This window comes from Ostrinia furnacalis, unplaced genomic scaffold (genome assembly GCF_004193835.3).
Source record: "Ostrinia furnacalis isolate ACB-3 unplaced genomic scaffold, ASM419383v2 OfSCF1913, whole genome shotgun sequence".
Lineage (NCBI taxonomy): Eukaryota > Metazoa > Arthropoda > Insecta > Lepidoptera > Crambidae > Ostrinia > Ostrinia furnacalis.
Window position 1 is genome coordinate 503,932 of NW_021132152.1, and position 11,761 is coordinate 515,692.

At 42.0% G+C, this 11,761-nt stretch overlaps 1 protein-coding gene across 1 annotated transcript; it reads left to right on the forward strand.

Annotated features, from left to right (window-relative positions):
• Window positions 1-5,439: 5,439 nt before the first annotated feature.
• LOC114354028 (alanine aminotransferase 2-like) lies at window positions 5,440-11,547 on the forward strand. The gene is made up of 5 exons (XM_028306257.1): window positions 5,440-5,650; window positions 8,436-8,564; window positions 9,111-9,320; window positions 10,661-10,804; window positions 11,398-11,547. Exons 1-5 carry the CDS (start codon window positions 5,453-5,455, stop codon window positions 11,545-11,547), a joined length of 831 nt encoding a protein of 276 aa, XP_028162058.1. The 5' UTR covers window positions 5,440-5,452.
• The last annotated feature ends 214 nt before the right edge of the window (window positions 11,548-11,761 follow it).

The window sequence follows — 11,761 nt, forward strand, 5'->3', positions numbered from 1 at the left end:
GCTCGCGCTGTGAATACTCAAATACGTCCCAATTGGGACGTATTGTGTTTAGTCTTCGTGTGGCCTGCGTCGTGCGCAATCGCGTGTACCACACCGTAAGTTCCTGTGTTCTTACCAAAATAAATAAAAAATGCCATCGTGTGTGTTTCGAAAGTGTACCAATTATGACTCTAAAGTAAACAAAATACAAGGGATCTCTTACCACATGTGATTATGCAAAATTATTTAGTATTTATATTTTCAATTATTTATGCAAACAATCAAGACGCCATGCGCCATGTTCAAGTTAAGAAAGAGAAAGCGATCTTGTTTTGACGTTAGAGCGATAAGGATGCGTGCGCTGCGGACATAGATTAGTTAGTGCAGAATCGTTAAAACTATAGCTATCTCTTTCATTTGCGTGCTATTTCGTATCTTTTGTTTCACTTATCAGTTACATTTGTCAATGTGTGCAATTTGGAATAGCTCGGCACGGATTAAAATCGTAATTTCTATGAACGTAACATATCTATAGTTCTGGCCGCTGTGTATGTGTAAGGTCGCAAGTCTAACCTAACCTAACCGAGACTTTGTTATCCAGCTACAGGAGTACTAAAACCTTCATGCCAATAACAGTTTAATAAAAGAGATGTTAAAATTAGGGTTTTCCAATACTTCAGCGTAATATGCGTGATGCCGAAAGAAAGGTATGCCAATAGGCAAATATTTTTTCAGTCAAAGTATAATAGTGTGAAAACAACTTTCAGGCTAAACAATAATAGTTGTGAGTTAAAAGTACCTATCGGCCAATGTGGTTTGGCTAAATGAAATTTTAGACGTACTGAGGGGCACCCGATCACACGACCGCGCTTGTGTCGCTTAGTTTTATACATTTCCTAATACAATATTGGAATTCTATAAAATTCCTAGGAAAAGTATACATGTCCTAGGATATGTGCGTATTAAAAAATCTCTGAAGCAATATTTTATACATTTCCTAAATAGCTTCGGAATTGTATACATTTCCTAGGAATAGTATACAATTCCTAGAATTCATACATTTCCTGTAACATTTATAAAAACAGCAGTCCGACTCGTAAAACGTTCCAGTTAAGTTCATTGCAAAATCGACCTTATCATAATGAGGATATGTTACTGACCTGCCTGATGAAGGTGAAGGGCCTCTGTCCCAGCGCGTGGCAGTCCCCGATGTTGGCGCGCACCACGCGCTCGAACGGCTTCGGGACACCCTGCGATTAAAAAAAGTCTCATAAAACTCATTTATTTTTGCAAATAGGCTTTTAAAAAGCACTTTTACACGTCCCAGTATTAACCCTACCACTGCTTCGGGAAAATAAATGGGCCAGTGCCAAAAAGCAGCTCTAGAAACTCAGTCACTATTGGGACACTCAATAATTGTTCTTCTTTATAATACTTGTCAAATGTTAGTTACTTAATATTCAACATTCCAATCTGGTAACCTAGAACAAAATGTTTACATTATTATATTACAACTATTAGGTTAAGTTCAGTACAAGTGTAGAACGACTTAGGCATTGTGTGGTTGGTGTACTTAGATACAAGTAAACTTTAGTTCAAGAATACTAAGGTGACCAAGCAGCGAGCTTAGAAAAGCACCCAGAATTTATGCAGTTTTGTAAACGCGCATCACAATAATAAGGTGATTTTTACCACTTTAATTTGTGATGACGCAAATAGCTAAAGATTAAAAGCTCAGCAATTCTCATTCCAATTCGAGGTAATCTCTAAGCGCACCCATTTTGAGATGCACCTAATGAAGCGCACCTAAACTATATACCTCGAAACGCACCTATGTTTGGTATAGGCAACCATAGGGCCTTTAAGTCACTCAAGTAAGAAAAAAGAAATTTTTCGGGAAATAATAATAATAGGTCATGCTGTTCAAGAAAAATCTTAGATGCTACGATGTTTCATGGCTACTAGGTACATAATACTGTACTATACTATACCTACAGTACTGAGTACAGAACAGATAAGAAGTTCGATTAGTATTTATAGTAAACACACTATCTGCTAGACCTTTGTGCCCCGCTCTGAATGTATAGATAGATAGATAGACATAGGCTCTGTCTAATCTAATTACCTACATCATTTTTATGAAAAGCTAAGTACTAATGCACGTCATTCATTTGTTATCAATAAATATGTATGTATGAGTAGTCGTTTTGAGAATAGAATAAAACTCATTTTCACCGGCTGCAGTAAAAAAAAAACTCTTACGTCTGATTTAAAATGACTCGAAATAATCTCAAATTAAAAATTTGTTTATTATTCAAGAGTTCATTCGTTATTGTTTGCTTAAAACTTTCCTCAAATAAATCTGCGAAACGTAACTTTTTACAGGTAACGTAATTTTCTGACAATATTGAAACATTTGCAGGAGACTTAACTTGGTAGACGATCATTTTGTCTGAGACTGCACAAGCATTATAGGTTTCATATAAAAAGTTTTTCTTACGAAAAGGGAATTGTAAGCATTTTCCAGCCCACGGTCCCAGACAGCGGGTGCAACGAACGTCAGCCCCGACGTCACCAGCCAGACAGGGACTACGCCCCAGGCTGTGATGGAGTTACGCTAGCTCCACTTACCCATCAAATTCGTCTGATGCGAACATTTTCAATGTATTTTTTGTAGAAGAGCAAAGTAAGCGTTTCTGATAGTTTTAATTTACATTTTAGGGTTAGGTTTTTTGATTACATAGCGTTTTCTTTTAATTCAATATTGTGAGGTGCTTTTATTTAAAATTTCTTTATTAATTGTTATTATAAATATGGAACTAAACCGCTTAAAAATGTAGTGACAAAAATCTTTGTCACGATCGCGGACGTTCTGAAATGCAAACAAACGATGCAACTGAAAACGTTAGAAATTCCACACCGGATATCTGTATAGCGCATAAAAAACACACATGAATAAAATAACAGATCGCAATCCATTCCCGTCGGTTTATGTCCCGTGGCACAAAAACTATGGCAATAAAAATTGTTCAATGCTCATATTTTATCGGGACGAGCGGCGGTCGTGGACGCCGGCGCCTGGGCAGGCCGGGCCCAGGGCAATCTGGGGTCAATAATGCAAGCCTATGGTCATAATAATATGCAGATACGCGAACGCTCAAGACTCACGTGACTTGTTTGTGCTTAAAAACATTATTTAATGAAGCACCTATTAGCTGTAATTAAAAGATGAAATAGATAGGTAGGTATCATAGAATTTAGTTTGATGTGCTGGATCGTTGTAGGTACATAATAGACCAGTAGAATTAAACACAAAAATTGATTAAATCGGAAATAATTCCTACAAAAGATTTTTTTGCTTTAATGGCTTCATTGGTTGCCCATTAAGACTCTCCTAAGTTTTCGACTTCGACGGAGTTGTGCTTAAGTGGTGGGGGCCCCGAAAGCGGCGTTTTTTCGGTTTTCCGGTTATACCGCGTAAAGGACTTACCCTATCGAAAAGTGGTCTTCATGACGGCACTTAATCCTGCATTGAATAAGACCAAATTCATATGTTTTGGACAAACCGTTCTCGCGCTAAAGTTCGGCAAAGTAGAAAATATACGTATAATTAATGACCCTCTCCACGTCCAATGGCTTGTTACCCACATGCTTCCAAGCCTTGTAAAGGGTCGCCTTAATCAGTGTAACCCTAACAAGGCTCACGAGTTTGATTCGCTTATCCTTGTTCGTCCCAGCCGTTCCTTAACTGCGGTTGCTGCACCTCTTCCTGACACTCTCCTGAACGACTCTGTGTTACCTAATGTGGCTGCCTCTCTTCCTTGTACCCTCCTGTACGATTGCATTGCTTAGCTATATGCCTGGTCCAAGGTTCGACGCCACAAAATCGACTTTGTACGCGTGAAAATAGTTTAAATACTATTTTCCGTGCTTGCAACATTTTTCTTTACTGCTTCGCCTCTATTAGTCGTAGAGTGATTGTATATATCCTATAGCCTTCCTCAATGTATGAGCTATTCAACACAAAAATAATGATTTCAATCAAACTAGTAATTCTTAAGATTAGCGCGTTCAAACAAACAAACAAAAAACTCTTCAGCGTTTTAATATGAACTTGTTGTTGTTGATTTTTGGCGTCGAACCTTAGACCAGGCATACGGCTAGGCAACGTAGTCATGCAGGAGGATACAAGGAAGAGGGGCAGCCACAGTAGGTAACACAGAGTCGTTCAGGTGAGTGCCAGGAAGAGGTGCAGCAACCGCAGTTAAGGAACGGCTGGGAACGTCAAAACAAGATCGCTTTCTCTTTCTTAACTTGAACATGGCGCATGGCGCGATGGCGTCTTGATTGTTTGCATAAATAATTGAAAATATAAATACTAAATAATTTTGCATAATCACGTGTGGTAAGAGATCCCTTGTATTTTGTTTACTTTAGAGTCATAATTGGTACACTTTCGAAACACACACGATGGCATTTTTTATTTATTTTGGTAAGAACACAGGAACTTACGGTGTGGTACGCACGCGATTGCGCACGACGCAGGCCACACGAAGACTAAACACAAGACGTCCCAATTGGGACGTATTTGAGTATTCACAGCGCGAGCGCTTATAACATATCTGCTTTTGTTTTTATATAATATCATTGGATCAAAGCATACCAGCGCAAAGCGACTTTGTTTTATACTATGTAGTGATAGTGATGGAGCATGCATTCCGCTCATGTTAGCTCCACAGTATCTTGATTAGCTATCTAACAACAGTAACTAGTTTGTTTGTAAACTGTTTTATTGTTTGATGGTTGCAAGCGCGACATTATTAGCGTTCTGATAACGGGAACTTTATCTCGCAAGAACAAGTACTTGAGTACTCCTTGGATAATTTTAAAGCAAATAGAAGATCATGTCTGTTTAATTCAAGTGTGTTTATTTAAAAATTTGAAGCCTCGTATCTGAATTCAGGGAGACAATCTTCGGAGTTAAGCGCCGTGTCAAGGTTTTCGTATTCCATTACGGGCGAATTCATATCTTACATGTGATCTAGTAATCCAGTATTCAAACAACTTCTTTTGTAACCCATTCACTTATGAATGCATTTCAATTTAGAAATTATTATGCTAGCAACATCATCTAGCCTACAGTAACAATGACTAACCTAGCTTCGCGATGATAAACATTCGAGAATAATGTGGATGGATGTGAAGTTTGAAATCCCATCCATTATTTATTACTTACTAGCGGCCGCCCGCGACTTCGTAAGCGTGGATCCCGTTTTACCATCGTAGGGGCTGAATTTTGCAAAATCCCGTCTTAGTGAGCACCTACGTTCTAAAAGGAACCCCCCATTGCAAAATTTGAGACTCCTAGCACTTGTTTCCGAGATTTCATGATGAGTGAGTGAGTCAGTGGCCTTTCGCTTTTATACATAGATGAGTTTACTTGATAAATAAATGAATTGTCTTTCCAGGTGTGATGATCCCGATCCCGCAGTACCCACTGTACTCGGCTTCCCTAGCGGAGTATGGCCTGTGTCAGTGCGGCTACTACCTTAACGAGGAGACCAACTGGGGCCTTGACATCTCCGAGCTGGAGCGCGCTAGAGAAGAGTGCTTGAAGCGCTGCGCTGTGAGAGCGCTGGTGGTCATCAACCCCGGCAACCCTACGGGGCAGGTGAGCGCCTATTAAAGCCCTAGTATCATAGCAACCATTCCTCTGTAGTCTAATAGTTAGATCCATAAGTCTACTACCTCAACGAGGAGACCAACTGAGGCCTCGACATTTCCGAGCTGGAGCGGGCGAGAGAAGAGTGCTTGAAGCGCTGCGCTGTAAGAGCGCTGGTGGTCATCAACCCCAGCAACCCCAGCAACCCTACGGGGCAGGTGAGAACTTAGCACCATCATCACTTCATGTCTCTAGTGTAGGAAAAAATACGTATACATGAAGAAAAATAGAGACAAGATTTTGAGGTCTATGTAGGATTTTTATCACGACATTCATTTTTTTTTCAATTTAAAAAATTAATTCAATTGTGAAGAAAACGAATACGACATCAAAAAATAATTTGGTATGGTATACGATATGGTAGAGTAAAACGATTTCTTTATTATTATAGTTAATGTTGTGTGACTTGGCCGTTGAACAATCTTTATTAAGATAATCATACAATAAGTATTATTGAAATACGCAGCTTTATTAAGCCTACAATTAACTGGTTATTGAATCAACGTTTTCCAAGTGGCAATTTTCCATCGCCAATGGGTAGCGGTTCTGGCGACAGATTGGTGCAATGGTGTCATGGATTACCTGGTTTTGTACCCTTCAACGGCCAAGTCACACAACATTAACTATAATAATAAAGAAATCGCAGTAAGGAACCATAGACTTGGCACGACTTTGTCTAGATTTCATTACTTTTTAGAGATAAACAAGCAGCTCCATCGAGACTTGGCTAGTTTTTTACAGAATGTTTTTGGTGGGATTTCACTTCTTTTTGTAGAAAGTGGCAAAATTATTTAACGTCGTCGTTTTATCGACATTTTTTACGATATTAAACACAAATAAACTCAACGACATTTAAAATGGACAACGAATCAGAATTGTTTTAATAACATAACCTTAGCGAACCTTACAATATAATAAACGAAATCAACGAAATGCAAATTACACAACATTCAACTTAATCGACGGGGGGCTCTAGAAAGGAAAAACACCGCTTGCTAGTGCTAGCGCCATCTAGCGGTGAGCGATACAGGCGAACACCACGGTGCCGGAGTAGAATTTATTATGAATGTGGTGTTACTCCAGATCTTCGATTTTCCTAGTTTTTATAGTTTTCCCTTTATGTGGCCATTAAACCCTAACTCTGTACCAAATTTCAGCTCTCTGAGTTTATGGGAAGTACTAGTTCTATTTTGATGATTATCAGTGAGTGAGTGTCGTAAATGCGAAACTTTGCTTTCGCTTAACTTCGGAACTAAATGACCAACAGACTTGAAATTTTGGATTTTAAGTACGTGATTATAGCTTACTAGATGACGAAAATTTCTGCGTTCTGGTCTTATCCAGAGGTTCTCAAATATGGGCCTGAAAATGCGGCGAAATGGTTCCAGTAAAGGATGGTACGGCAGTGTTTGCTTCGCGCTCGACTTGGCGGGGGCACTGCCGTGCCCCCAGATAAAATACGCTTTTAAGTATTTATTTTCTATTAATTAACTAAGACAAACAAGAATTACTTTTATGAAATACCAAAGCAGTATCGGGATGTGCCTTGACCTTACTGACGCCACAATAAAGGAACCAAAGTCCGAAGTTGAAGCTATGTCCAATTACGTTTCTATCAAGTGAAGTAATCAGTAAATATTTATGATTATGTATACGAACTGTATCGCGTTGTTTACGTTGAAGTAATAGTTAAATTAACCACTGAAACGATCAACGGGACTACTCTGTGACATAGTTTCCATAATTTACGGATATATTTATCGTTGCCGCCCATTCTGATGTCTCGTTGTGATTGAGATGCGATTGTAAAATATGTAATCGATTAATTTGCCATAGAACTATTGTTCTAACGGCCTACTAAACCATTTGAAGTAAAAAAGGGGCAGTTCTTGGCATCTTTAATATGTAGATTAAAACATACGTCTTTGTATGATGTCAGTTCCTTATTATCTCTAGTTTATTTATGAAGATAAAACAGGTAAAATATGCAAAAAAACTTCATGCGTAAACCAATATCTATTCATAAATATTATAGCCTAGTTCAGATTTACGGCTGATCTAAAATAGTTTATGAACTACACTCGACCTTGGGTTCAGCGCAGGGCACCATGCCAAACCCGGCTTTTATGGAAAATTTCGACGCTAATTACCAATGATTTGTTGATTACCATGAAAAAACAAAGATTTTTATATTTGCACACCTGGCCTAAGATGCGCTATAAACTTTTATCGAGGTATGACATCGATTTCGCACGATAAGCATTAACTAACATTTTCGCTGTTGGTTTCTATAAATAAATAAATAAATAAACCGATACGTTTTTCGTTTACAATAATCGATAAGACTATCATTGCCCAAATTTTAACCCAGACTGGTCTGAACTAATCTACAAATTGCGTTCTTGAGAGGATAATTTCCTGGGGCGGCAAATGTCTGACAGTTCACTTCCCAGAGGAAACAACTCACGAGATACAAAAGTCAGGTCAACCTTCTGTAATCAAAACTATTAGGCTGGTTTTAGTGTCACGCGGACCCGCTCCGCACGGCCAATCTGTATGAACTTCTAGGGAGCGTTTTAGAGTAATGCGGTCCGGAGGAACCGCTCCGCTCCCTAGCAGTTCATACAAATCGGCTGTGCGAAGCAATCCGCACTGACAGTCCGCGTGACACTAAAACCAGCCTCATAGTCTTCACGCAACGATGAATATCATTTAAATGATATTTACTTTACAGGTTCTGACCCGCGAGAACATCGAGTCGATCATCAAGTTCGCGCACAAGCACAAGCTGTTCATCTTCGCCGACGAAGTGTACCAGGACAACGTCTACGCGGAGGGAAGCAAGTTCTTCTCTTTCAAGAAGGTCAGTGTCATAGAACGGTGACGTCAAAGTAGCCGCTATAGACGACAGCTTCAGACAACGACAGCTTGTCCTTGAGACAAGACGTTAGATATTACGATTTTTTTTATGAGTTCTGCAACTTGGCAATCTGTGTTAACACAATAAGCCATTCAGATGAGGTATCTTCCTGTGCCCACCAGTTTCGATGCCAGTTCATTGACGTGAGTTGATATTCTCGTTTGATAGCTTTCGCTGTATTTAGCGATCTCTTGTTTGACGTTCTATTTGTTGCTCACGTAGTCGGGTAGTTTACGAATAAAAAAGTCTTCATGTCCATTAGGTCCCGGCATTCCTTGGTAGTTATCTATCTACTTGTAACTATTTAGCCGTTTTTAAACAGTACAATGCAATGTTATTAATCCAAAAAAGGTTACACGGTTACGCTATTTGGATTGGAGATTGATAAATTCAAGTACATGAAATGGTTAAACTTCCTTTTCATTGTTGTCAAATTCACTCTTGTGCCGTTTTTTCTACTGTTTGATATATCATCATATCGTTTTTCAGGTGTTGAGAGAGATGGGCGGGCCCTACGACAAGGAGGTGGAGCTAGCCTCATTCATGTCAGTCAGCAAGGGTTACGTGGGCGAGTGCGGCCTGCGCGGCGGCTGGATGGAGCTCGTCAACATGGAGCCCGTGGTGCAGGCCAACCTTTACAAGGCCATCTCCGCCATGCTGTGCCCCACCACGCTGGGGCAGACCACCGTCGACTGCGTGGTGAGTGTCATGTGCCACGTGTCATGAGGCTGCCACGTGTCACTAGGCTGCCACGTGTCACGAGGCAGCCACATGTCAAAAAGGCTGCCACTGATCACGAGGTTTCCACGTGCCACGAGGCAGCCACATGTCATAAGGCTGCCACTGATTACGAGGTTTCCACGTGTCACGAGGCAGCCACATATTACAGACCTGCCATAGACCACGAGGCTTCCACGTGACTCGAGGCTACCACGTGTCACAAGACACACTCACCACGAGAATGCCACATGATATGAGGCTTCTACGTGACACGAGATTGCCATGTGACACGTTGCGCACTGGCTATGTCGCGTACCACGTGGCATGTCATTCATGTCAGTCAGCAAGTGTTACGCGGGCGAGTGCGGCCTGCGCGGCGGCTGGATGGAGCTCGTCAACATGGAGCCCGTGGTGCAGGCCAACCTTTACAAGGCCATCTCCGCCATGCTGTGCCCCACCACGCTGGGGCAGGCCACCGTCGACTGCGTGGTGAGTGTCACGTGCCACGAGGCTGCCACGTGTAGCAAGGCTGCCACTGATAACGAGGCTACCGCATGGTACGAGGATACCACGTGCCAAAAGCTGCCAATGACTACGAGGTTGCCACAGGGTACGAGATTGCCACATGTCGCAAGGCTGCCACTTTTTTTTATGCAAGACAAGGCAGTTATTTGACCGCAATCGCACCTGATGTCAAGTGAGATGCAGTGTAGGATGCCACTTACCATGAAAATGCCACATGGTACGAGGTTTCCACGTGACATGAGATTGCCATGTGCCACGCGGCGCACTGGCTATGTCGCGTACCACGTGGCATGTCGCTCCTGTCAGTCAGCAATGACTAAAGCCTGGTCCGTGAGCACGTAGAATTTTGTCCAATGACCCCTAGCTACCCATCCTTATCGCTCGCGCGTAATTATATTGCTGTCGCGACTGTGCGACTGGCACCCGCAGTGAGTGTGCGAGCGCGATAGCAACATTGGACAAAATTCTACGTGTTCACGGACCAGACTATACACGGACTATAATGTTGGAGCGGTCTCTCCGAATTGCAAACATGGGTAACAGTTCGTTTCAGCCTATGACGTTCACTGCTGAACGAAAGCCTTCTTCCCCAAGGATTTCCACAACGTCCGTTGCTTCGCTTCCCGTAACGTTCACTAAATCGTCGGTCCAATACGTGAACGGCCTGTCCAACCACATAACGTTTTTCGGTTCGTGATGGCCGCTTATCCACAAGGTCATTAATTCTTCGAGCTATGTTCTCCGTCCAGGCAACAGTTCAATAAATAACTAATATCTTTACATGTCCTTTCCAGGCTAAGCCGCCGCAGCAAGGCGAGCCGTCGTACGACCTGTGGCTGAAGGAGAAGACGGCGGTGTTGGACTCGCTGAACAAGCGCGCCAAGATGATCGCCGAGACCTTCAACAAGATGGAAGGCTTCTCCTGCCAGGTCGTGCAGGTCGGTGCATGCGTTCTAGTCTTTAAGGTGTCGGCATAAGATAGCTGATTTTTAGCTTGATCTCTGTCGACTATAGGACCTGTGATGAGCGGTATGTTGGACTCATTTGACATGCAAATCGCGCGTCAGATTAATAAAGCATTAAAGTAGTCTTGAAGTTCATAACCCATATATGTCCAGAGGCACGAAAACGACTAAATGGTACAAGTTCTATAAAAGAAACTGTAAATATGCCAAATTACATAAAAATTTGAGATTTAAATAATTTTGGGCATATATGGGATAAGGGCGTGTTTGAACCAAAAACAAATGCAAAAATGTGACTGAATTTCTCGCGCTACTTCTCAGCACTGGCCCATTTATTGTCTAAAAGCAGAGGAAGGGTTAATTTTGTGTCAGCTCTCCTCATTCTAAGACGCCAAGACAACTCAAGTCTTGGTGTCTGATCTCTGTCTGATCTGATCATTAATCTCAGCTCCTCCTTTGAAACGATTGTCCACCACGTGATTTGCGAGCGTCCTCTATCCTTCGGGAACTGCTAGGGGTTGTTTTTGATTACTATTATGATTGAAAAGCAAGCGTTACGTTCCCAGGGCGCCATGTACGCGTTCCCGCAGTTCCAGCTGCCGGCGCGCGCGGTGGAGGCGGCCAAGAAGGCGGGCAAGGCGCCCGACGTCTACTACGCCTTCAAGCTGCTCGAGGAGACCGGTCAGTTCACATCCTTAAGGCCTATTCAAACCTGAGCGATATTCGCTGCCGCTGTGGGTAGAGGTACATACCGCGCGGGTTTCGCTCAGGTATTTAGTAACAAGTATCGCGGCTAGAGCGACCTGAGCGATATTTGCTGCCGCTGTGGGTAGAGGTACATAGGTAGACGGTAGCGAATACCGCTTAGGTCTGAACAGTATTATTACCGCATACCCACTGGGTTTTCTCTGCCGCAGACGGTAGCGAATA